Below are 27,500 nucleotides of genomic sequence, written 5' to 3' on the forward strand. Positions count from 1 at the left end.
ATGGCAAATATGTTGTTTGTTTCAAAAAATTGTTCGCTGGAAAAGGTGGCCTTTATGAATTCATCATGTTTTATTATATGTGTGCTGGATAGTTTTTATGGCAATAGTAAAGCATTTTCTTGGTATTCAAGGAAAATGTTCTTCAGGAAAGGGTTTGAACATGGTAATTTGACACGATTGAGTTTCTTGTCTTCACGCACACAATGAAATAGGAAGAGGTTTTCGCCTCTAATAGCAAATATGTTGTTTGTTTCAAAAAATTGTTCGCTGGAAAAGGTGGCCTTTATGAATTCATCATGTTTTATAATATGCGAGCTTAACTGGATAGTTTTTATGGCAATAGTAAAGCATTTTCGTGTCAAAATGAGGTTAGCGTTTTTGTGTTGTGCTAACGTAATTAAATATAAATATACATTCTGCCTCGTGAGTTTGTTATTCTCGTTAACAAGCAATGGAAAGTCATTGCAACGCGAATGGCGTTTTAGTGCATCTTATGTTGTTTGTTTCAATAAAATATTTCGCTGGAAAAGGATTCTGTGATATTTTCTGCCTTTGTGAATTATAATATCATGTTGTGTATTGAACTTTTCGAGCTTAAGGTTGAAACGTGATACGGGAGGATATTTTTAGTATAACTCTGTAAGCAGGAAAGGTTTCATGAAAATAAACAGGTCTGTTGGAAGCGTGCTTGAGTTTCAACAAAATGAGCCCCAAAATCAGCAAAAAATTGTGACGCCGGTGAATAATAAAGTAGCTGCTATTTCCAAAATGATGGAATTACCTGGTGATCAATAACCTCGTCTTGGAGAGTAAATTTTTGACTTTGCAGAAACAATGGTGGGCGATTGTGATCTTTGTTTTGAATTCGCTCATTTATTGTCAAACTTTATAACACTTGACAGAAAAAGAAACTTACGAAAACCCGATATCTTGCCATCATTTGACACAGATGCTTCACTGTTTGGCAAGTAAACATGCCGCGGTAACTTACTAGTAATCACAGCGCCCTCTGAATTCCGGCGATGTCACTTTCGATTTTGCGATTATTTGTGCAGCCAAAACGTAATATAACAAAATTGAACGTAGCAAAAATCTCCCAAAATGTTTGTCGCTGATCGTAACTGTTTTATATTCTATATTCACGGTTCAAAATTAATGTTGTTTTCATGTTGTAAATATGTTATTCTCGAGCGACCGTCCTGGAAACTTCCTTCTGCTCTTTCTGAAAACTGTGTATCAATATTTATTTACTTTTGCATCAATATTTGTTTTTGCATAAAGCAAGCTAACAAAATCTGTACCTTGCTAAGTTTGCATTTGTTAGCGTTAATAGTATTTTCGGTCCAATGCTTCTGTTTTACGAAGGCGTATATTTTTTTGGTCACCCATCCAGACACTAATCCCGTATTACAAAGCTGTCAGATGCTCAGAGGGCACGCTTAAACTTGCGGTGAAAAGAAGTTTATCAACATGTCAGCCCAGAAGCCAATGTTTCTCACTTCCCATTTATTTTCTTCAATCTTTCTGGGTTCAGTACTTTGCCAGTAACCACATGTCTTCTCAGGCTATTTACCCAAGGCTTCTACCATGGCACTACAATGATAGACAATACCAAAACAATATCGTGCACTGTTAGAGCTACATATTACGCAAGGACAGATTTTTTTCGTCGTACGAACGTGTGAGAACCTGTGAGCCAAAGGGCCCCTGCTGGTATGACTTCTGGGTGACCCCTTAAATGGTCTTAATGACCCCCCAACTTGAAAAAATTGTCTGGAACGGTGGACGTACCACAGGCAACCCAGTGTACCCTCAGGGAGGGTCTAGTTTAAAATACTACATCTGGCAGTCGCGTAACCTGCGATCAGGCTCTATTTTAGTTTCGCGTGGTACGTGGAGTTGGCGAAACGAAAAATAGAGCCTGACCAAATTCCTCTTCGAAATTCCTTCCGCCCACTTTTTTTGATTGATTGACATGTCCTTCATCGGCCAATCAAGTTTACTTCCATTACACCAATACACGCGTGGACGGCAGATTCACGCTATTTTGTTTTGACCAGAGTTAATTACCGTGGGAGGAATATTATAAACGAATTCGAAAGTTACCGTTGGCTTTAGTTTGAGAAAAACACACTTAAAGCATGGGGAATGTTTTCGACGACTATATTGCGGCAAAGGCCGGTGAATATGCAATCTTTTAAGCTTGACATCTTAATTTGTAATTGATATAACCTAGCATTTTGTCGTTGGACGGTTTGGAAATACATTATTCCTTTAACGTGTTTGCCCATGAAGGTTTCTTTGGTGATTTTTTCGGGTAATATCTTCAGTTGCAGTGTATTTCTAGAATTACGCACAGTAAAATCATGATAAGTTTGGCTGTTAATTTTTTGATGGAGTACGAACAGTAAGATAGACTTGCAAAGTTTCTTTTATTGTTGTACAATTGATCTCTCTGGAAACATGCCATTTTAGTTTCTGGAGTGCGAGTTTTAAGTTAAATCAACTGGAAATATTATGAAGTGTGCAAACAAACCGTGTCATGTACGGTAAATAAATAAAGCCGTTTGATACACAAATATTCAAAACATACATTCGTGTAACTTGCGATTTTATCAGCATCTCCTCCTGTTGATATATATGTTCCCTGTCTCATCCAGGAAACCAATATGCATCGGCTCTCATTGCCATTTGAAAGAACCAGCTATTTAGCTTTCAAAACACCAGGGAAGTTTGTTCCAAAGTACTTTCAACCCCATGGCCACAGAGCTCGACAACGGAATCGTTAATTTCACTCGTTCCAGTGATTCAAACCCGATTCTGGACAAGTTATGAGATGTTTCAGATGGCATATCTCCATTTATATAAATAAAATCAAGTTGCACCGTCCACGGCATTGTAAGAAAAAAAGGGAGCAACTTTTTCGTACACTTATGGCGGATAAGTCTCGAGCACTTCGCGAGAGCTCCGCGCAATCACGATGGCATTTTCACTTCCGGTGTTTCAACAGCCAATCAGATCGCGAGTTTGGTCGGCCAAAATTTGGCCGACCGTCCGGAATTCTTGAGAGACTTTTGGTCAGGCCCAATTTTAGCGAACGACGACATAAGAGAACATATGGGCGAAGCTAAAAATGGGCCTGATCGCAGGTTAGCAGTCGCGCGATGCTCGGTGCCTTGTGTTGCCCAGTTTCCGGCCGGTGCCAGTTTCCGGCCAAAGAAAGGTAAACTCGGTTATTTTCGACAGGATTTTAACTCTTCGTCCACGGAAGCGATCCTTCGGAAAAAAACGAACATCTCCGCTATCAACTGACGGTTTAGGCGGGCTTTTTGGTTGTGAAACGAGCGAACAAGAAGGGATTTTGTTCAGGTGAGTAAAATCTTACCGGCTAATTTTGGCCTTTTCACTGCACAGCGAAGCTACCGTACGCAAATAAATAATAAATAATCAAGTGAAGCTATGATCTTCGCAGTTATGAACGGAATTTTTACAAATGCGTAGAGAAGCCTGAAAATTTCAGGACTTCAACGGGGTTTGAACCAGTGACCTCGCGATTCATAGCTCGGCTTCGGCTTCATAGCGATTCATAGCTCGTGATAGCCGTGACCTCGGCTTCATAGCTGAGTTGGTTAGAGCGTCGCACCGGAATCTTGTTGAAAAATGAAAAAGTTTCCGTGCATAAACAAGACGTTAAGGGTGATTACAAACTAAAGTGGCCGGAAACTGGGTAACATACTGTACTCTCCCCACCCCCCACTAAGGATGGTTGAATTGCAGGTTAGGGTTGCCGGTCACTGTTTATAGGTGAAACAACCCAAAACTTTGCTAATGCTAACCTTAGGCCTAAAAAATAATGTTTAAGCTTATGGGTAGCATTTTTGTAAAGGTTTAGGTTGTTTCTGTTGTAGTAAAACATTATACCCTGCAACCATTAACCTGCAACCTGCAACCTGCAACCTGCACCTGTACACCCTCCGTCCCTATTTTTCGTTGTTTGAAAATGAACACCCTGAAGTTTGATGTTTTTAAGTGCTTTTGAAAAGATTTTGAAAGTAATATTTTTTAACCTTTTTGCAAAAATCTGAATTCTTGGGCTGTGGTTATGGCTGTCCATGGGATAAGTTCAGTGTCAAATTCTCTTAGGTCGCAGTGGCAGGGCTCATAGAGCAAGGGGCTTGGGGCCCACAGCTCCCCCCCCCCCCACTTTTTTCCTTTGATGTTATTTTCTGCTAAACCTCTCCACTTTCCTCTCACACTTCCATGATCCTTACCCAAACTTACCTACCGCCCCCTCCCCCACTACTCTCAAACATACTCCGCAGTCTCTGTGTGGCATTTAAGGTTTGGTTGCCCAAGGAACCTGAGTGTGGTTTCAAAACTTTCCATCTTTGGGGATGTAGATATAAAAAAGGGGATGACCCCAGTAGCCAGGTAGCTAGAGGAAGTTGAAAATAAAGGTAGTATCCCATTGATGTCACCATCTGCCATTAATGTGCCAACCAAGGCCGTTTTGGCCAGGGGGAGGGGGGGGACTTTTTTATATGAAGGGGTGAGGATGCTTGTCGGAAATTTTGAATTAAACCTGTAAAGGAGACCAATCTGGGTGTGGCAGAGGCTTTTTTGAGCCCTAAAAGAGACCATATTTAAAACTTGTAGTTCATATTTCTGTGCACGCAACCCTAATCGTGACCTTCACCGCTGCATATGATGACATGCTATTAAGATAGCTGATTATGTTATCCAGGAGGTTGTTTCTACAAGATTCTTTGGTGTCCAGATAGAGAATGCTCTTAAGGACGGTGCCTACTAATTCAAAGGTATTTTTTCTTGGTTTACTGAATATACGGGAAAAGCAGTTCTCAGCAAGTGTATTTACTGGAATGCCCTGGAAAACCAATTGAGATCAGTTAATGACATTGACACTATTAAAAAGTCACTCAAGTGTATTTTTAAGCCACATACATTAAAGTGACGTATTGTGTACAATTTCTTGTTGTAAATACATAGAATTTTTATACTAGTATTATAGTGATCGATTAGTTAGGAAGTCATGGATTTTATAGCTATGTATATGACCATATCAGCTTTGCTGAATTTTTAAGTTGTGCTTAAATAAATGCTGTTATTATTATTATTATATTGTCCAGAACACCCTAAAAGGGACCAAAATGAAAAATTTATACTCCTAAGCAAGATGACAAGGATCCCCACCCTACCCCAGGCATTTTGGCCAGCAAAACTATGTGGGCCCAAGGCTGCTGCCTAAGAAAATTGTCCGGGAGCCCTTCCGGCTTCCAACATTAGAAGTTAGTAGCTGGATTTTTCAAGAGCCCAGAATTAATTAATTCCAGTTTGGATCATATTTACAAGAAAGTGAGGATGAATTTAGTAAGGCGCCCGTTCGGGCTACTTGTTCAGAAATTTGGTCGCCCACACTCGCAAATAAGGCGCCCCAGGTGACCGGGCGACCGTTAGGCAGCAACCTTGGGGCCTAAGAGGAATGACCAGAGAAAGGGAGGGTGGCTTTTGTCCTATAAGGGGGAAAAAAAAAAAGGAGTTATGCTGAATAGTGAAAGTCAGTGAGAAAAGGTGGGAGTCTCCCCATGTAACTCTTGTCAGTGACACTTTTGTTGGTTCAGAAAGCAATAAAAGCAAACAAACCAGTGACAACAATCAGGAGTTGCATACGTTGGCTTTGCCATCCTTGATGGTGTAAAACAACTCTAAGCTTTAACCCTTTGATGCTTGAACCGGCGAAAACTGGCCAGAGTTAGAATCTGTCTAATGCCAGATGATTTTACTTGTCAATGGGGGAACCCCCAGGAATCAATGGGTTAAATGCTTTGCTTCCTCTGCTGATTTAGTAGTCATTCACAGACTATTGTTTTGTCAGATTGACAGTTCAGACCTCAAAAACACAAGGTGAATCCATCAAAAACATTTTTCCTGCTCTTGAAACTACAAAAATCTGTAGACTTTATCACAACTGTTTTCTTCATTCAAATGTTTGATGTCATAGGCAATTATTCAAATTGTTTAAGATATCATTAAAAGAGAGCCAACACACTATCCAGCTCAAAACATGCAAGTATACATATTGTTTAAATGCCTTTTACAATGTATTTGCTGCTGATTATAAAAAATAAAACAAAAGATTCTTTGCTTTCTCATGTCACTACATGTAAATCAAGCAGAGAGATGCTGGCTTATTGGGCTTGTACTAATACCTTGTACATGCTGTTAAACACAATCAAGAGTGGATTGTGTGATAATTAGCCCTACGAACATATCCATCACCGTGGGATCTAAGACAGTTAGAGTTAGGGCTCCCTGTTCTTTTTTTGTTCCAGTGGACTAATAACTTGACTTTCCAAAGAGATGAAACCCAATTGGCAATAACAGCTTAGAAGTATAAATCTTGAGGTACAATAATGTCGCTGAGATCCTTGTGGCCCCACAGAAGCTTCTTTAGAGAGGTTCTACACAGACCATTGACCAATACAGGGTGAGTTAAGGAAAATGAGTCTATTGCTAAAAACTTTGTTGACCAGCTTACTCGATCCCTTAGTTTAGAACTTTAGGTGTAAATAGATAAGGAAAAGTGATGTGAAAAATATCGGAAACTAGGTAATAAGAAGTTAGTTTTCAGTACATCAACATAAAATACCGGTACTAAGGATAGTGGATATATGATCACCAACTGGAACTTAGAAAAAGATCCTATTCCCATCTAGTACTTTCATGAGGGGGCCATTGGGCATTTTGGTTTTGCAGTTTTGACCTTAAATGTTTTAAGATCAGTATTTTGGTTTTTGAGCCAAAACCTCGCTTTTTTCGGTCTTAGTGTCTGTTGCAGTTTGCACTTCTTCCCAATTTTAGTGATTTTCAGATTTGGTATCCAATGCGTTAATCCTGGTTTTTCCTATTTGTTTTCCTATTTGGTGTATGGTTTTGGTTCAACGATTATGCATGTGCACATTCTACAGCATTACTCCAAATTCTAAGAAAGGTACTATAAATAATTGTTATTGACTCACCTCCTTTATTAAATGGCTAATACATTAGAGAAAGGGAAAGTGATAGACATTATTGGCAATTTTCAAATTATAAATGAACTTATCAAGATTTCATTTTCATTTTTCAGTGCAGGAAGGGTATTGTTTTCTGCAAGCAGTCTTTTTGTGGAAAGTAAACATGATGATCGCAATTTTTTTGAATTTGGAAAAAGGCACCTTAACTCAGAATCTTTGTTACCCAAGGAGGCTGAGATTGTAATTTGTGGAGGTGGCATTGTTGGCTGCTCAGTAGCCTACCACCTTGCCAAACTTGGATGGAAAGATGTTTTGCTTCTTGAACAAGGGAGGTGAGTGTTATGATTATCTAGAACTTTCTAGATTATTGTAGTATTTAGTCTTGTGCTAAGAACATTGAAATGCATTGCGGCCATTTTTTTCATTTTTCTAACAAATCCTGCCATTTTATAGGCTTTGAAAGTTGCGAAAATCCAAGCATCTTTTGTTGACGACCGAGTCGGAAAGAGAGCGAGTCTATTTCTGATTTGTTGTCACAAACTGATTTACTTTGCATTAACTCTTTGTAAAAATGCATGCAAAGTAGATTGTGACGTCACATCAGGAATAGACCCACTCCCCTTCTGACTCGGTCGTGAACAAAAGATGCTTGGACTTTCGCAACTTTCAAAGCCTATAAATTGGCAGGATTTGTTAGAAAAAGGAAAAGATGGCCGCTATGTGTTTCAAACAGGTGCAAAGATTCATTTTAGCAAAAAAAATATTTTGGGGTTAGGGGCACTTTAACCCTTTGACTTCTGGGAGTGAGACTTATAGATTTTATTCTGTCTAATGCCAGACGATTTTAATTGTCAATGGGTGGTGGTTCAGGAGGCAATGGGTTAAGGTTACAGTAGACTTTCACGGGTGTCCTTTACCAACATTCTTTTTAACATGCTTTCTTAGGTGAAACAGCCATAAACTATGCAACTGTACATCAATTGAAAGGCTATGAAATGCACTTTCCGCTAAATATATTTTCTTTTTCACTGTATCTAATCGAAAAAAGATCGGGGCCCAAGAACCTTCCCTCTGATCAAATTTATCGGGGTGCAGGGATGGCGCAGTGGTGATAGCACTCACCTCCCATCAATGTTGTGGCCCTGGTTCGATTCCCAGATTCGGCGTCATATGTGGGTTGAGTTTGTTGGTTCTCTACTCTGCACCCAGGGGATTTCTCCGAGTACTCTGGTTTCCCCTCTCCTGAAAAACCAACATTTGATTTGATTTGCTTTCATTGTTAATTTCAGTTTACAATAAGTGCTCTAGCACTAGAATGACAAGGCACTTAAATAAAGTTCCTTTCCTTTCCTTTTCCTTTTTCAGGCATTGAATTTTAATGCCAAGGGAATCCTTCTGTATGATGTCAAAGTCCCAATGGGTTGCTTAGGAGATTTTGTTTCAAATATGCCTATCAAAAAATTACTGATCAAAGTTAAGTCGAAGGTCATTGTGGGAAATCAATTTTGAAAAAAGGAAATCCCTCACACGGTATTTTAGGTTGGCATTGTGGGAGTCCTCAGGCCATAATTTCAAGACAATCTGTTTGAATTTTCATCCCCTATCAATTCGCTTGAATAGGATACACTTGCCTAAAAATGAACTAGGTTTTTTTAACTTCCAAAGTTTTACAAACTTTTCACGCCTTTTGATCCACCTCCTGTCAGCATGCAAAAACTGCAAAGAACAACAGCCGATGGCAACACAAGAAATGTCCTGCAGAGTCCCTTGGGATGAACCGCTAAAATGTTATTATTGTTTCTTCATTTACGGCAGCACTTCTTAGGTTTTATTATGGACTCTCTTCTTGTTTATCCTTTCCCAGGAAAACATCACTCCCAGGGAGTAAGTCGACAACAATGTGAAAAAATTGGACGATTTTATAACAAACAACACAACTTGAAACTCAAGACCATGGTTAATTTCCCGCAGAAAACCTGACCAAATTCCTAGCCTGCGTGGCAGGCACTAGAAAGAGGAAGGGAAAGAGGAAAGCGCATGCCTGCCATGCAATGGCCATGGCTACCAAATTCCCTTCATTGACAGTTTCTAATGGGCTTTTTCTGCCTTTGCTGACTGAGAGAGATTCATCGAAAATGCATTTTTGTCAATAACTCACGTTTTGTTTAACATTTTGGAGTTTTTTTTGAAAATGTAGTTTAAGTAGTATTGATTACCGTATGAGATAAGAAAAGAAAATCACAAAAATATTCTGCCCGTGAAGGTCTACAGTAGCCTTAAAGGTTATTTTTTAAAGTAACTGCTGTAACGAGGTACCCCTTAATATGTGATTTGTTGATTGACCTCTAAACAGGCGGTTCCAGATGTGATGTGTGGTATTGCAAAACTCGATCTCAGTTGCCTTTTGTGTACATGTAATGAAGCCAATTGATCTTTGAATGCCTGAATAAATCTTATCCTCAGTTAAAGACTCTTCTATTGATGAACTCTTCACAACTACATTGTATGAAAAGACCTTTGAATGTAATTTAAATTAGTTTCTAGAAGTTTCTAGAACCTCCTCTAAGGATTAAGCAGGATGTCAAGCTTGGATGTAATGTAATGCTCTCCGACATGCTAACTGTATAAGGTCTGGTTCACTGTTTAACCTCCTCTCTGAAGTGATTAAAGACTGTTAGGTTTGTGAGATTTGCTGCAGAATTTTGAGGTCCTGAAAACAAATAATTGCTGTGACTCAATCACATATATATCTTGTTTATTGTGTGGTATGTTAGTATTAAACTTTGTTTCCCCAACCCTCAGCCCCTTTATCCCTTAACCGTCCCCAACTGACATTTAATTAACCCATTGACTCCAATGATTGGGACTTAATAGATTTTACTCTGTCAATAGGGGCAGTCCAGGGCAGTTCAGGTGTAAATTGGTTATTATAATAATTGTATTGCGTGGTTACAAGTCATTAGTGAAATTGAAATAAATTATTAAGACTGCTAAATTCAAATCTATGTAGTAGTAAGCTAAGAGATGTAATAACATGCGAACATGGACCATGACCATTCTGTGGGCCACTTGACTAAATAAATTGAAAAAAAGAGTACATGTACTTTCCAAACTATAAATAGATTATGTTGGTGTTCTCATTTTTTGTCATTTGCTTAACGCCCTTGAAGAACTGACGAAATTCAATTGCAAATGTGTGTCATGTCAACAGTGTGAGGTTTGTGACTTTTCTTTTCTCTCGCAGTTTGACCTGTGGAACAACATGGCATGCTGCTGGATTGTTGGGAAAGCTGCGTTCCTCTGCAGCTGAAACTAAGCTGTCAAGCTACTCTGTGGAATTATACAGCAAATTGGAAGGAGACACTGGAGTTGGAACTGGTTGGGAAATTATCTTTCAATCTTTTAGTAGTTTCTCTGATTTTGTTTCTCAAGAATGTGCACCAATTTGAAAGATTTGGACATTTGTTATTGCAAAATAACTTGCAAATCATGATAATACAAGTGATTGTTGCTAACATTTTCCAAAGATTTGAGCACTTCTGCACGATATCACGAAACCGCAAAAGAGCGAAACAAGGAAACCGAGAAGTGAAACACCGAAACACCTGGAGGTATGATGCCACCATCCACCATACATTGAGTACTAACCAACAAAGGTTGGATTTTGAGATTAATTATCCTTTTAGGCCTGATTTAAGGCCTAAAAGGTTATCGCTCCTAATTAATTGAAAATTAAGATTAGGATTCAGATTGAGATTGAGATTAGGCTGGAGCAATATAATGTTTTTTACCACAATTGCTTGTAATCTCGCAATCTGATTGGCTAATTTGCTGTTGTCAATAAGAGTCTAGACAATGCTGTATGCGTCATGCTCGCGTCAGTTTGTCACGCAATGTAATAGCCAACCAGGAACGGCCATTTTGGGAAATGAACCAATCATATTGGGAGAGAGTTATAGGCAACGCTTGCTCTTTCTTTGTCATGATCTTGCTCTTGCTCTGAAATAAAAACTTTCTTTAGCGTTTAATATTGTGGTCAAAAAACAAATCAGGTGGTTCAGCGTTGTCTGTACTCTTATTGACAACGATATTCGTCATCACAGTGGTCAAAATGTTGATAAGAGTACAGACAAGGCGGAACCACTTTCGATTGGTTAATTAGGCTTAATTAGGCCTAAAACGATATTTAATCTCCAATCTTTTTCAGTTCGTATTCAATGTACATGTTGGGTGGGGTCATACATGGTGTTTTGGTGTTTGTTTTGCTGTTTCATGGTTTAGTAATGCCCACTTCTGCAAGAGTCATCTTCAGAGTCAAGATATCATTGTTTAGTGTCAGTAGATCAACAACAGGCCAATAACTTGTGCAATCCTCGAACAGTGAGATTACTTCATTTTGAAGAAGGCTTCTGGCTTTGTTGTTTGCTCATCCTAGAAATTGTACCTTGTAAATTACAGCGTACACTTCCTGCAGTAAGCTGAATAAGTTAGCTGTCAGAGAGTCAGGCCTTATTGAATGCAGTCCCCTATTATAAGTTATTTTTCCTTCAGGGTTTAAACGCTGTGGTGGGCTGCTGCTTGCACAATCCAAGGATCGCATGACTTTCTTGAAGTGGAGAGCAGCAATAGGCAGGTATGACTACTGTAGACAGTACAGTGGCCGCATGTAGGCTCATTCATTATTATGCTCATTCATTAAGGACGTGTGATGGAGTAAAATTACTGTAGTTTGTTTAGTTTTACAGAAGAGTTGGCATTGTGTCCTAAGTTTGATAACATTCAGCATGCAGAATACTTAAAGTTAGTAGTGTATTGAACTAAATAGAGGCTTGTGAGACATCGAGAACCTTAGTTGAAGCAGAGCTGTTCACGAAGTGTCTTGAAGTTGTATTCAGGACCACCAAAGATAAGTCCACTTGCTAGTTGATGGTCAGAGTAGATTTAAATTTGGAGAATATTTGCATAAAAATGTAGTGCCAACTACAGGGGAGTGGCCATGGAAGGCTTACTGGTATTAAAATGTTTCATTGTTCTTTATGGTTGAGATGGAGGCCTTTGTTTTTTCTCAATCACTACAGCAATTTTGTGGATCAAGAGGGCATGATTGCCTGATTGTGATTGGCTAAGCACATGTCGTTTTTGCTCCTGATTGGTTTAACATGTGTGGGGATCACTGAGTTGGTTTTTTGCTCAACTGAAACGATTTTGGAAAAAAACTCTGAAAAGCAGTGCAGTGTGACTTGGGCAAATTTCAGCATATCCAAATTGCATATTATGTGTTTTTCAGAGCCTTGAACATAGACTGTGAGGTGATATCAGCAAGAGAAATTCCCAAGGTATTCCCTCTGGACGTGAGGACTGATGACTTAGTGGTGAGTAAATTTTTATCGTAGGCAGATTATAGAAGACACAACAAATTTTCAAAATCAAATCAATGTACGAGCTTAATTCTCAATAATGGTATTGAAACTGCTTATCCCTGCTTTCAAAAATTACCGTATGGCTCTATTTTATTTTCAGGGTGCTCTTTGGATTCCAAGTGAGGGTGTGGCAGCACCCAGTGATGTTTGCCAATCACTGGCAAAAGGAGCATCTCTAAACGGTCAGTAAATGTTGTGCACTTTATTTATTTCTGTTCCATAAAGCTTAACATTTGTTTCCATCACCTGTTGCCATGCTGATTTACCAAAGAGAGAGGGACTTTAAAGTGAAGTTCAATTTTTCAAGGATTGTTTTGGTACAGGATTTTCAACTGGATATTTTAAGGTTCACAAATAGGGTTGCAGTGACATACATGTACAGATAATACATGTTACAAAATTTGGCATCAATTAAGGCTGATGTGGGCATCATGTTTAATGATCTATTGCAACTTATTTATGACAGATCACTGGAAAAACCTAGTTCCTTTCAATATACTTAAACAAAGTTTATGATTGTGATCAATAAAGTAGTCGTCCTGGTAGTGGATGAACGAGTTCGTTTTTGTGTGAATTGTTACAGTTTTGTCACTGGAAGGTCTTGGGTGGAGGGGGGGACCGCCGGAAATACGTCTGCATTCGCAGGCGAGACCTTAGAGTCCTCGAGTGTGTTTTTTGGAGCCGTTATTAATTTGTTTCCTCACCTCATGCACTCTCCTGCTAATTTCTCCTTTCTCTGATTTAGCCAGCATGACATTGTATTCCGTGGCGAGAGTGCAAAAATAGTTTTCAAGCCATTGGATGATAGCCAGTCAGTTGATTATTTTGAACGTAACTTTAGTTAAAAATGAATCACGTTAGCTTGGTAATGTCTTTGAGAGCATTTGAATTTATGTTACATGGACAAAAAGGAACAGTTTCTCCAAGGCATTGATGTCACATACCAATGGGTTTTTAGGTGTGGTTAGGTAAGTAACACTTGAACATGTCGTGTTTTTCAGGAGTAAAAATTGTTGAAAAGGTGTCGGTTGAATCTGTTGTCACGGATGGCAAATGCATCACTGCTGTGGAGACTAACCGAGGAAACATCAAGTGTAGCAAACTGGTCAACTGTGCTGGGCAGGTCAGTGAACACAACAGTTCATGGGGAGTTTTGCTGTCTTAAAAAAACTGTGTATTTTGATCATTTCAACAGCCAGCCATGCTCGGTGGAATTAATAGGGAGTTTAATAGGGAGTTTGCTTAAAAGCAAAGACAACAGCAACCTCAACAAAAACGTCACTCCAAAATATGCAAGTATTTCGTGATTATTCTGTCTTGTTCACGTTGTACAATACGGGCGAACTATCCTGTAACTGGATGGGTACGAACGATTTTAAAGTTAACATAGAAAATGAATGGTTCACTGTTGTATGCTCACCTTGTTATTACATAGTTAATAGAGGGGAATGGTTTGGAAGCTCGGCAAACATCAAAGGAGCAAACAAAGATGCTAAGATTTAGGTTGGAAAGTCCACGACCGTGCACAGTCTTTTGTTTTGGGCTCATACACTATGCATGAATTAGTAATCAACACGTTCCTATTGGTTAGTTCCTCAGTACGGAGTAAACAACTATTTTGTTTTGTGCACGGTCAAGGCCAAAAAAGAGAACGAAAACCTACAACAAAGAAATTTTTCGCGTTTCATAACCATTCCCCTCTATTAACTATGGTTCTTAGGACTCAAATATATGACATTTGCAATGATAAATGCCACATTTTCGGTGTTAGATTTGAAGACCAACAACCATTTCAGCAATAGTGAGAGCTTAAGGTGGCCGGGTCTCTGAAGCACTGAAAAAATGAGTTTGGGGTTGAGTCCATTGTTACAAGTGAAAGGTAATAGGAAGAAGGACAGGCTAGACGTCTGTTTTGATATTAACTATGGTTTTGTCATTTTCACAGTGGGCGTGGCAGATAGGGCAGGTAAGATGTAAATGTAAAAAAAGAAATATATGCTTTATAGTGGATGTGCGCTTAACCATCAAGCTAGTTCACAGGCACCCCACTTTTAATAAGCTGAAATAAACATGATTAAGTAGCTTGTATTAGGGAGCTTAAGCACGCACGTTTTTGAGACGCGGACGACAACCGGAAGAGAAAATTTTGCTTGCCAGGACAGTGGTGTCTGCCAGATTTTTATACTAATCATCTCTAAAGGGGAAAAGATCGTAGCACTGTAAATGTGATTGTGTGAAAACAAGTTAAAAGGGAAAACAGCTTACTTCCGGTTGCCGTCGGCGTCTCAAAAACGCGCGTGTGTAGGCGCGTGTAGTGAAGTTTTGGCGGAATTCCGCGCGCCTACAGTACCGCCAGCTACGCAGGCTAATGATTAAGAACCCCAAGTGGTAGGAGGCTATTGACAACGAGTGGTAGAGTTGAATACGGGACAACCGGAAACAAATCCAAACTAGGGGCCCGTTTCTCGAAAGTCCCGAAACTTTACGGGCCATTTTCGGGTGTCACAATGTCTTCTGTATCTCAAGAACAGAGAGGATTTAAGTCGTCAAACTTTACAGACATGTTTCTTTTAATTGGCTTAAAAACATGTTAAAAGATCGGCTTTCCAAAACAAGTGGTTAGGAGTTTCAAGAAACTTTCGAGAAACGGGCCTCTTACCACTGGACCACGCCGCCTCTCATAATTATAATATACCATGCACCAATTTTTCTACGGATATTTGGCAAATAAGGTGCTTGAAGACGGAAGATGGAAGCTACCCCGAAGAGGATATCCCGGTGAACCTAGTAGCTAGTTTACCTCTGAAAACGGAACTTAAAGTGCCCATAACGTGAAAAGTTTTATTTTCCTTTTTGAAAGTCCATATCAAATAATTAACTTTTACGAAAGAATTTTCGACAGTTTTCTAATAGCAATTAAATTGCCCGCCATTTTGGCACACCACTCGCTCAAGTCATCTCTCAACTTATTAAGGAGCAAGGATGGCACAGTCGGTTAGTGCGCGGCCTTGGTGCAAGAGGTCCTGAGTTCGATTCCCGGATCTCGCATCCTTGTTTCGACTTCTTTCCTTTCCATGTAGCTAAGTAGCTTTAAATGCCCGTAAAACGGAGCACTGATGGAGAGGGGGGGGGGAGTAAAATGAGCGCACCGTCGACCTCAGGTTTGTCAGTTGAATTACTGTTACGAGTTATCGACGTTAAATATGGTTGCTTTACTTTACTTTACTTTATTGACGTAGATTCAGGAACACGTGATTAGAGAACATGAGGATATGAAAGTTGATGTAAAAAAATAGCTGAAAGATGCGTTACCGCGCGATGTAACAACACAGCTGATCCTGAAAAAAGAAAAAGTATACATGGGAATACTTTCTTCGACTCGGGAAACGCAATAACTAGAAAAAGAAGGAAAAAAATGGCCGTAGATTTCGTCTTGGTGAAAAGAAAGAGCTGGGAGCCCGGTAGAACTTCGTCACTGTGTCACTTCAAAGACGATGACTTCTAGTATTGTTTGGACAGAAAAATGAAAAGATCGTAACGTAACAGACATAAGCGTTGATTTAATTCCCTCGCGAGACCTTCCTTATCCTGTTGTTCGCTTCTGTAATTTTGCAGCCATTCCTCGTCTGCTAATGGTTCTTCCACGTAGGGTTCCATGTTGTTCTGGGTTTCAGTGCTAGCGCTGGCTGACTCGTCGAGACCGCAACTAGTCGCCTCAAATTCTTTTCTTAAATCCCCAGTTTATTCACTTCCGGATTTAGAGGCACTTTCCTCGATGATAAACATAGATATTATAGATTTTTTGTTTACTGAAAAATACCAGAAACGATCGCTGAGCGATACCTTGGCGTTAATCAGTAAGAAAACATAGGACCCACGCCAACAAGCATTCCTGAATCTACGTCACAGCGAGCCCGTGAAGTAATTCACCAGAGAGAAAAGTGCTGTTTCACTGACCCGACATGACTTAGTTCCGAGAGAATGACGAAATATACAAGAGATGCCTTTTCTTTCACAAAAAATAAATTTTTTACAGGTTCTTTGGAACCTTCATTCTTCTGCTTCGCAAGCTGCAGAAACAACCAGAGGCCGGCTCTTTTTTTCAATTTCTTATGCTTCGTCCATGTCGCTTTTTTTCTGGACTCGGCTATTTGCTTGGCACATTTGCCCTCCTAATTGGTCAGGAACAAAATTCCTTGTTTACTTCCTTAGAGATATCTTATATATTTTTCTTCTCGAAACAACTATTGTATTCAGCAAATCGCACAAACATACCTTCCAGTACACAAGGAGAGAAAGGATGTGTTTGGCCGTTTAAAGTGGGGAAAGTGTGCTGGACAGTTTTAGATCCAGTCTCGGGTCTTTCCTCTGCACAATAAGCGGCCTCTCTCAAACTCTTAATTTTTATCTTTAGAAATGTAAACCCAAAGTTTCTTTCCCACTGCATTCTACGGAGCATTTCTACATTGTAACGAAACCGTTTGGTGTACTATCCACGATGCCAGTGGTTCGCGATCATGACGGACAGATATTTTTTCGAGAGTGGAGCGGTGGTTTGATGTCTGGAGGTTTTGAATTGGAGAGCCTGCCTGTCTTTCACGAGGGAATTCCCAAAGGATTTGAATTCCAGCTGCTCCCGGAAAATTGGGAACATTTTGGTTAGTTGTTGCGGAAGATCGTTTGTGCCAATCCGAAACTGTTTGAAGCGCGGGTTTTTTCTAATGAGTGGACAAGGAATACGAGTACTGACATTTCGTGCTATTTGACCCTAACCAGTGCCTTGTTCAAGGCCAGAATGAGAGCTCCATCAGATGGCGAGTTCCAGTCCTTGCTACAAATCTCGGTCCATCCACAAGGAAATTGTTACGACTTGATGCTAAAGTTCTGTTCGGGCACGAAATGTTAGCTTGGGTTGGAAATTTGCAAAAATTCGGAAATACAATTCAGTGATGCACAATCCCTAGTTTCTCTTCCATGTCGGTCTTAAAAGCGATATAAATTACGGTAATTTTTGGTATGTTTATCCCCACAAAAGTGCAGCGTTTATTAATTAAAGAACTCTTTTAAACTATTTTTTGCGAACTGAGGGGAACCATGTTGACGTTTTCCTTGTTACAGGACCCATGATAAGCAAAATGCTTCATCGGTTACCAACAATGGAGAATGCCCAGATTCGTCAAATGATCAACGGTCCAGAGAGCTTCACACCTGACTCCCGCTACTTGCTAGGAGAGGTGCCAGAGGTATGGAATAGTTTTTGCCAATTTTTGATTAGGAGACTAATAACCGAAAGGAAAGGAACTTTATTTAAGTGTCTAGTCGTTCTAGCGCTGAAGCACTAATTGGGGACACTGTAAATTGAAATTAACATTTAACACAAATCAAGTCAAATGTTGGTTTTTAAGGAGAGGGGAAACCGGAGTACCCGGGGAAAACCTCTCGACTCTAATACTGGAAGATACTTAGAAATAAAAATGTGGTATTGTCAACACACGTCAAAAAGGCAAACGGCTCACTTCCGGCGGCCGTCCATGGCTACTGACTGAAGTTTCAAAAAACCTGAGCGGAAGTCATCTTCAGGGCTACTCTCGCCCAGACGAGCTTACACTACCGTCTGGATGCAACTTTGATCCCGGAAACAACTCCATGGCTTGTTATTTAATCGATAGAATGCATTATTCACCTTTTTAACAACCAGAGCCAGTGAGAGTAGGTGCTAAATCATTTCCTTCTCTCCAGGTGCGTAATTTCTATGTAGCTGCTGGTTTTAATTCTGGGGGCATCGCTAACGCTGGTGGAGCAGGAATGGCTCTTGCCGAGTGGATCACGGCTGGGGAGCCCACAATGGACCTTTCATCCGTGGACATACGTCGCTTTGCTCCTTATCACAATAACAAGCGCTTCTTACACGAGTGTGTCAAGGAGACACTAGCCTGGCATTACCTTCTGCGCTTTCCCTATTCAGAGAGGATGCGCACGCGTGGTGTCAGGTGTTCACCGCTGTACTCAGACTTGGATGCCGCAGGCGCATCATGGGGCGAGAAGATGGGGTGGGAGGTGGCTAAGTGGTTTTCCTTCCGTGGAGATGGTGAGATCAGTTAAGAACAATAATTGTGGTTACTCTAGCCCTTTTACCCATGGGTAAATAGCGTTTGCCCACGGACAAGGACGCTTTTGTGTGTAACCGTTTTCCCAAGAATGCCAACAAAAGACCTTCCCATTACAGTACCTGAACTGAAAAGTACGGTTTATCTGCTCCCTGAGGTGGCTAGCCCAATCATAAAGCAGAACGTAGCTAATACACGAAGATTCCTAATTATATTAATTATACCCTATTATTTTATCCTGAGGGGAGTCTTTTACTGTGTAACCGCATCCCAAGGGTAATATGAAACCTGAACTGAACCAAACCCAAGCCCATTTACTCTCTGGAAGTCCCCAAACTCAAGGTGTGTGTAATCACAACTACCTGTAATGATGGATCTCCGATACATGAGAAACGCAGCAGTGGTGTTTTATTGTGTAATTTCGATCGTTTTCCGTACCAGTGATATTGTTGTGGCCCTTGCGCTTTATTTTTGTAGTTGACCCACCTGCAAGTGGCTTTGGCAAACCAAGCTGGCTTGACAGCACAGAAGTGGAGTGCAAAACGTGTGCGGACGGGGTGGGTGTGGTGGACATGACGTCCCTTGGCCTTTTTGAAATTGAGGTGAGGCCGAAAGCGTGTGAGACGCTATAGAGAAACTTATGAGAACCAATTGTGACAGCTTGAAACCAACTTCAACTCCTTTTGGATCAATTGTTTTAATGTATGGCTTTTTCCTCTCGTGTACATGAAATAGAATTGTACATAAAACGTGTTCGTATAGAAGAGGTTTTATGCGGATCAACTTCTTCATCCATTTGCTTTGACTGATCCTCTCAGAGAGATAAGACCTAAAATTGCTGGCCACACATCTGACTGACTGAACATTCTACGACCGCCTCTTCACGTCCACATCGAAGGATGAACCATCGGTTTTCGACACAAGTTAAATCAAACTTGAATAGCGTTTCCAAATATCTTTCTGAACTTCATAATTACAACTTGTCGTCTCCATTTTCAGTCTCCTGTTGCGGGAGAGTGTGAGGAATTTCTTCAACACATGTGTTGCAGTGATGTTTCAGTTCCTGTGAACCATGCAGTTGATACATTGATGCTTAACAAATGCGGAGGAGTAGAGCTCAAGTGCACAGTGATAAAAAGTACCCCAAACAGGTGAGATCAGTATCAACGTACTGCTCCAAGCAAGTTGACACCTTATTAAGTCTCGTCTGTCTTCATGAAAAAATATTTAAGTTCAGAAAACTCTGCTTTTGCCGGTTTGAATGTAATTTTCGGATCAAAACGTTTTTTTTCTACTATGACGCCTAAGCATAAACTCCATACCTTCAACGATCTTTTCATACCCTCTGAACTTCATGAAAAAATAGCCCGGCCTTCATAACGAAAGCTTTCCACACAGGTGAGTCTCACTAATGTATCCCAGGCTGTTGATTCTCCACTCTTTCTACCAATTTTTTCCCCTCTTTCCCGTCTTTTCGAAAAACAAAACTTGCCTTCTATAATTGTGTGCTTCGGCTGTCAAATCCACTGTCACTTAATAAAGTTTATTTTCAAAACAAGACTGAGCTATTATTGGCGCTGGAGTCATCGCAGTGGTTTAGTCCAACCAAATATACCGTATGCCCATCTTTTTAGCTCAGCATATCAAATGCAAAACTGTTTTATCTCTATTAGTTGATTTGTTGTTGTACAATATCAAGATTTCATCGTATTGATATAATTTTTCGAAAACCCTAACTTGCTTGATTGATTGATAACTGTTTTTGGTAATTTGAGGATTTATTTAAAGTTGGTTTATTTTATTTTTTCGCGCAGGAAGCTGCATACTCGCCTAGCTTTTTAGTTTTCTCTCTTCTGCAGATTTCTAATTTTACTGCATGATTCTGAAAGTGTAACGTTTGCTCAGTCACTGATATCGAGGAACGTCCCAGCAGACTCTGCTATCACACTTCGAGACGTCCAATCAGGGAACGTTGTTCTTGGAGTATTGGGTCCGAATTCATATCAGCTACTTCAAAGTCTGACCCAGACCTCCCTTAGTGTAGAGCAACTCTCAACTAATGCAACGCAGGTAATAAAGCAATGCCCTGCTTCCTTCTTTGTGGCTAAGCGTGTTAGTTTTTGTAGTATCTTGAGGTCGCAAATAGACAACCACGTCGACGAAAGCGACGGAGCATCGCAAAACGATGGGTTTATGAGGCAAAAACAAAAGAGGGATTTACTTCCCCTGAACATAGTTAATAGACGGGAATGATTATGAAACCCGACACTTTCTTTGTTGTAGGTTTTTGTTCTCCGCTTTTTTGGCCTTGACCGTGCACAAAACACAATAGTTGTTTACTTCGTACTAAGGAACTAACCAATAGAAACGTGTTGCTTACATAATTCATGCATAGTGTATGAGCGCAAAACAAAAGATTGTGCACCGGCACGGTCGTGGACTTTCCAACTTAAATCTTGGAATCTTTGTTTGCTCCTTTGATGTTTGCCGAGCTTTCAAACCAGTCCCCTCTATTAACTATGCCCTGAATCAGCAACCGGCAAACGGTAGGCTGCTGTGGTTACGTGTGAATATGAGCACCCGACGTTAGATTTCGTTTTTTCCTCAAAAAATGCCTCGTCCCTCATAGAAGTTTCATTGCTGTGTAAGTGCCGCAAAAATTTAGTACATCTTGAACAACTGGTCAGGAACTGGAAAAATCTTAAAAGTCTCAGTTGTCGAAGGAAAGGCAACGTTTTTTCCTCGGTCACTTTAAAACCCGATGGCAAAAGTGGTTTGTCTAGAAGTGCAAGCAATTAAATGCACACGGATCTCAAAAAGCGTCACGAATTGTACCCTTAAATTCCTCTTCCCCTCAACTTCAACATCACTCAGGTCTCGGAATGCATACATCTTATTCGATGGTTTAGCATATAATAAGCGCGGATATTTTGCGAGTTGCGTAGTATTTTCCGAGCATGCGTGCGAACGATGTAAACAGCACAAAAGCTAGCCAAATGTCCTTATTTGACTGGATAAACAAAATGACGAGTGACAAGCGATCACAAACCAAATTCTCTAAATTCTCAGTCTTTGCATCATGTTGAAAACAATTTCTTTCATTGAAAAACTCCCGTTCCGTCCGTATTTGCTCTGTTTTAAACCGTCTCATATTTTGCGCGTTCTCTTGACCAAATATGGTAAAATGGCGTAATAGTTGAATAATAAAGACAATTAACGTCACAAAGTGTCGCCAAATGCTGCTTCTCTAGTAAAGATATACAACAGCTGCACTTAAATGTACCCTAAGCTAAAAATAACGCTAACCTTTACCCTTACTTTATTGTTGGAAATTGGTGGCAAAGGTTGGTTTAGACTAAAAAGACACTTCATTTTGGATGTCAAAATTGGGCGTGAATGTGATTACTTGCATTTCTGCGCGTAAGTGGAGAGAGGGAGAGAGCTGGGAGCGAGGGAGAGAAATGTGAAAACTGCCTCCCTTCGGGGGAGGAGTGTTGGCTTAGTTCAAGTCCCGAAATAGCGACTGGTAGTCGAACCTACAGTTCCTTGTTTTGCCCGGTTTGGTTTCGCCTCGCGTTTCCTTTGAGGGTCCACTTACGGCTTAAACCTGAAGTGAATTTGATCATTATAAACGACACTGTCGTATTTGCGCTCGGAAAAAGGTGTTATCATGTCAAATGACTATACAAGTAATCTTTGGGAAGTTACATTAATTGGGATTGCAATCACTTTGACCATAAGTTTAGGATTATTGAAATTTAGGTTTCTCGTCGGCGATAGTTCATTTCTTCGCCTCAGTGCGATTTTTGCTTGATTCGTGTTACCTTTTGCAGCTAATGGACTTGGGCTATGCATCTGGAGTGAGGATTTTTAGAACCAGTTGCTTTGGTAACCAGGATAACGACTGGATGCTTTTGGTTCCTTCTGAGGTAAAATGATAACAAGTAAATAAATAAATATAAGTACTTATTATTTGGATCTCTCCATTTAAGGAATTTAGAGGGCCTTTTGAAACAATTGACACAAGCAAACAGAAACGATTATTGAAGACTGAAACCCAACTGTAGGTAGACCACTTGGCAATTTTGCAAGCGTAGCTGAAACGTTAAAGCGGGGATCACCCAGAACAACTTCAGCTTTTGGTCAGAGACTTGAACCCGGAGTCTCCAGATCTCAAGTCCGGCGCCACTCGGACACGCTACCTCCTTTGACGAAAGGAAAGGTTCTCGATTAGTTCTGGAAGTGTTGGAGTAATTTGTAGCTTACTAGAATTATCCCCATCACCGGGGTTAAGCCCCGTCCCTCGATAAATTCTCATAAATAAGTAATCTAACTCGAGCCCCGTGCATGTCCAGTACTGATTGATAGGGAAACCCGGTGCAGAAACGTTTAGCATAACAAACTTACTGTGAAGGGGTCTGACCAATAGGGAGTACCCAATGAAAAATACCAGCAATCAATGGTGGAACGATAGAAGTATCAGTATTGATTCTTAGTTGTGTCATGGATATTTGATATCTTACTTCATTGACCCCGGACAGCTCCGTATGGGCAATGCTTATTCAGTTTGCACTAATTTAATTTTCAAAGAAGGAATGTGAAAAAAAAAAATTTTTCTTTCCGCCTTTTTTGGCAAACGCGTCCCATCAGATGCAAAGAATAATCTTCTTTACTGATAATTGTCTGTTATCTTTACAGTTTGCAGTCTGCTTGTACCGTGAAATTATGATGGCTGGGCGAAAACTGGGTGCTAAAAATGTAGGCCGTTCAGCGGTTGACTGTTTGCGAATAGAAAGAGCGGTTCCTCAGTTTGGAAAAGAGCTCACTTCATTTATCAGCCCCAAGGAGTCCGGATTAATGCACTGGGTTCAACTCGGCAAGGTAAGACGAAAACCACGTGGCGCTGGAGTATTTTCAAAAACTATGGTTTGCATGAAATTAGAGCATTTTTTACTTGGATGTTGAAAGTAATTCCGGTATTGGTTAGATTTGGTATTTACTTGTCGATAACAAAGCTTAGAAATAAAAATTGCTTCATAAAGCTTTCTTTCTTTGCTACGAATCACACATGTTCGCTTCCGTAGTTGTTGGAACTAACATCCTACAATAATCTCTAATTTGTCGATCATTAGTTGAAACGAGGTAGAAGATGTTGCGAGCATTAAGTAAGCGTGCTTTCCTCTGAAAAAATGGCTGTAATAGACCGATTCGGCTAACTCAGGCTCCCTCCACACCTATCCGTTTTCATTTGAAAACACAACTTTTTCTTTGCGGATACGGCTTCCGTCCACACGTATCCAATGAAAACGATAAGTGAAAACGGAACTTTTCAAAAACGCTCTCCAGATTGAAACTTTTTGAAAACGCTGTTTTCGCGTGTACGTGTGAGCAGACGAAAACGCAACTTTTCCAAAACGGTGACGCCACACTATCAGTTCCAATCCACTCCGCGCAGTGTTATAAACTTATTCAAGATGGCAGACAGGCCCTTCACATTCTTGTCTTTTATACTTGAGCTTATTTCAAACCTAATTGCGTGGTTTCGATCAAATTTAGCTTTGCTATTTCTTCAAGCTGACTATTCCAGAAGGCGGTAGAAGATTATTAGGTTATTTTCACAACCGATGTCAAGAGTTGAAACGACTTGGTGGTTGCCCGCCAAGACCTCGACTATTTTGGGTTAGACCTGTACGTACTAGCGCTTGGTGGGACAACTCTTAAGCCCAAATAGTAGTCGGAAAAGCGAATACTCATGCGTCAAGCATGCACAGTCGGGTTATAGTTAAAAGTTATCGTTTTCAAATCAATTCATCGTGTACGTGTTGACGGGCGAAAACGATGCGAAAACGCTACGTGTGGACGCGAATTTTTTGAAAACGGAGAAAAAATGTTGCGTTTTCAAACGAAGACGGATACGTGTTGACGGGATCTCAATGTTGTACCCAATACAAATCCTTTGGGAACAAAACGTTTTGCTACAGTATCATGCAAATGCAACACACAAAGAACCTTAACCCCGAGACATTTGAATTGGATACAACATTGAGTTAGCCGAATCGGTCTATAGAGGTTTTGCACGGCAGCCATGTTGCATGGCAGGAACAATGAAAATGTTTTGCATTAGAAACAACATTTTTTCCCTTGGGAAAAAGAATCTATTGTTCCTGCCACGCAACATGGCTGCCGTGCAAAACCTTTATTGCCTCGGAAAGTGCTTGGTCGTTCCTTCATCTCATTTTATATTCCTCACTTTACATTCTCTAATTTTATTTTGATTCACTATTACCATTGTCGTCTAACTCGTCACCAGATGACCCACAGCCTTTAGACAGACGTTAGAGAATGGAACGGAGTTTGGTTTCCATTTAAATGAGATTTTTCTTTCTTGTCGTCGTTAGTCGGCGGTTTGCGCAAAGTTAGGCCGATGAGGTAGAAAGGCGAGTTAGGTATGACAGAAAACACGCACTCGAATAACGTAACGTCAACACAGGAAGAGAGGAAGTTAAGAAGTTCGGTATCTTTTGATGTCTCCATCACTAAAAGGTAACGGATTTCAGTCATCCTTTTGAGCTTTTTAATCATCTGGTTGCAGCAGTTTTTTTTTTTCGTTTTTCTTTTCCGTTTTTTATGCTGCTTGGAACAACGCCATGCGTCTAATTCGGGAACTTTTTACCCTTTTCCACAGAAGCAAGATTTTTTCGGGAAACAAGCACTTCTCGAAGGCAAATCTCAGCATCAAAAGAAGGTCTTGGTATCTTTGACCCTAAAAGAACACGACGATGACAACTTTCCGTGGGGAGGAGAGTTAATTCGTAGAAACGGTTCATTGATTGGATATACAACAAGCGCGTGTTACAGCATCAGGGAGAGAAGGCCCGTTTGTCTGGGTTTCTTGGAAGGGGAGGGACAGGACTTTGTTGTTCAAGATGAAGAGTTTGAAATTGAGATAGCAGGAAGCTTATTTCCTGTTTCGGTTTCAAGGCAATAAATTTTTTTACAATGAGACATAAAATTGTAAATGTCTTCTGCCATGTCACGAGCCGGATCGTCAATATTTAACAAATATTACTCTTCACTGTACATCCACGACGCCATTTTATTTCTTCGACACTTGTTTAAAAATGTCACCTTTCGATATTTCTTTTCCAGAAAAATGCTGAGCTAGTGGCCATAGCTCAGTGGTAGAACATCCTAACTTGTAATCGGAAGGTCAAATGTTCGACTCATGTTCGGAAGCACTCGGATTTTCCTCCGAGTTCTCTTAAGTCATTACCGAAAAATATATCTTTCTATACTCTACTCTTTATGTTAAAATAAGGTTATACCGTACATTCAATGTAAGCCACTTTTTAAGAGAATTTTTGGTGAGAAAAGTATCTTATGAAAACAATAGACTCAACAATTATAGTAGCAATATTGACTTCTTAATGTATTCACTGTTGCATTGTACGCTTTGTGTTTATGTATAGCACTCCGGCATAGTGATTGCATAGTGTAGTTTGGTAATATTTTAGTACAATGATGCTTTAGTATAGTAATTTTATCTTTTTGTTTTTTGTCTAATACTCATTTTTTCGACATATTGTAGTGTAACACCGGTATCACTATTGACCACAAGCCATTTAAACCTTTGGCTTTGGGCTTCATGTGAATGTACCTGTCCGTATGAATAGAAAGAGAGAATAGGGAAGATATCGTTGACGTCACCTATTGTCATTAATGTGCCAACCAGAGCCTCATTGGCTGTTGAAACAAAGGTGGTGGTTGGCACATTTGAATAACAAAAGCAATGTTGTGTAAACAGATATCTTCCCTATAAATTAAATTGAATTGAATTGAATTCTCGACTTGTCTTGAAACATTGTTTAAACTTGGATAGTTATATCTGCCTTGCTTTGTCTCTGTCTTTTGATAGAATACAGTACAATAGCTGTATCTTAGCTTACTGGTATATTTTGACTGCTGAATTGTTGTAGGGAAAACATAACTTCTTTAAGTTAAGTTTAAGTGAATTTGATTTAAAGTTAAAATCTGGTAAGTCACAATCGCAAACATAATGTAATGCAAGACTTGTCCAGCTTTTCCCTTAAAATATATCTGAGCGAATTTCCTAAAAGGTGGCTGCTGGAGTTTTCGCTTGAGCACGGGCGTAGCCCGTGTTCAAGCCAGTGTGGCCGATCAAAATTGAGGGGGCTTGCCGTCAAGGCCTGCTTTGCCAAACAGCCCAGGGACAGTTCTAACAGTGGGTGGGTGACTGTGAGTGTCAAAAGCACAGGGCTGGGGGGGTTGCTGCTTTGAGACTTTGACTGCAGTTAGATTGTGGCCTTGTTAAGTGAGACTTTACAGTGTAGGATGCCTTGGCAATTTTTCCTGGACTAGTGCAGGCCTGAATGATAGTTTGCTTTTGATCACCAATTAGAGAGAACCCACAGTGTGCCGTGGGTGGGTGATTGGCAGTTGTGTGACCAAAGCACAGGGGTGGGGAGGGTGGCTTTTTTTACTTTGTGACGGCAGCAAAATTGGCTTGTTTTCACAATTTCTGCAGGTACCTTTTGACAAATCCAGTTAGATATATTTTTTTGGTAATTTTGTTAAAAGCGGAGTAGAGACCGCTTTATTTATTAACACAGTAGCCAATGTGCTTGGGTTGAGTAAATAAATTACATGAATATAGACGTCTTGTAACAGAATCGATCAAAGTTCTCTGAAAGTTTATGCTGTTTATTTTTTAGTTCAACTCGAGATAATGCCGTTGAAAAAAATGTTCCTTCCAATTTTAAAAGCTCTTTTGTCTTCGAGAGGTGTGGGCATCATACCGGGGCTCCGCGCGCGCGGAGAACCATGGTTAAGAACACATGGTAACATCGTACGACCGTCTGTCCGGACGTTGAACATTTCATGTTAGCCAATACGCGAAATGTCGCACTGCTGGAACCCGCGTT

General features: G+C 40.2%; 1 protein-coding gene across 2 annotated transcripts; it reads left to right on the forward strand.

Annotated features, from left to right (window-relative positions):
- The first annotated feature begins 3,177 nt into the window (after positions 1–3,177).
- On the forward strand, positions 3,178–26,507 carry LOC137996035 (pyruvate dehydrogenase phosphatase regulatory subunit, mitochondrial-like). 2 transcript variants are annotated; one of them, XM_068841479.1, is made up of 19 exons: positions 3,271–3,369; positions 4,745–4,817; positions 6,351–6,505; positions 7,145–7,363; positions 10,276–10,409; positions 11,583–11,664; positions 12,319–12,403; positions 12,552–12,633; positions 13,453–13,574; positions 14,397–14,417; positions 16,866–17,109; positions 17,570–17,694; positions 18,191–18,539; positions 19,036–19,160; positions 19,558–19,709; positions 20,418–20,628; positions 22,392–22,487; positions 23,257–23,439; positions 25,244–25,686. In XM_068841479.1, the coding sequence occupies exons 3-19, from the start codon at positions 6,432–6,434 to the stop codon at positions 25,544–25,546; spliced, it is 2,607 nt and encodes an 868-aa protein (XP_068697580.1). In that variant the 5' UTR covers positions 3,271–3,369; positions 4,745–4,817; positions 6,351–6,431; the 3' UTR covers positions 25,547–25,686. The 2 variants fall into 2 exon arrangements, with proteins under 2 accessions (XP_068697575.1, XP_068697580.1); XM_068841474.1 differs by lacking the exon at positions 4,745–4,817 and having other exon boundaries at positions 3,178–3,369; positions 25,244–26,507.
- Positions 26,508–27,500: the final 993 nt, after the last annotated feature.

Source organism: Montipora foliosa, chromosome 1 (assembly GCF_036669935.1).
Source record: "Montipora foliosa isolate CH-2021 chromosome 1, ASM3666993v2, whole genome shotgun sequence".
Classification (NCBI taxonomy): Eukaryota; Metazoa; Cnidaria; class Anthozoa; order Scleractinia; family Acroporidae; genus Montipora; species Montipora foliosa.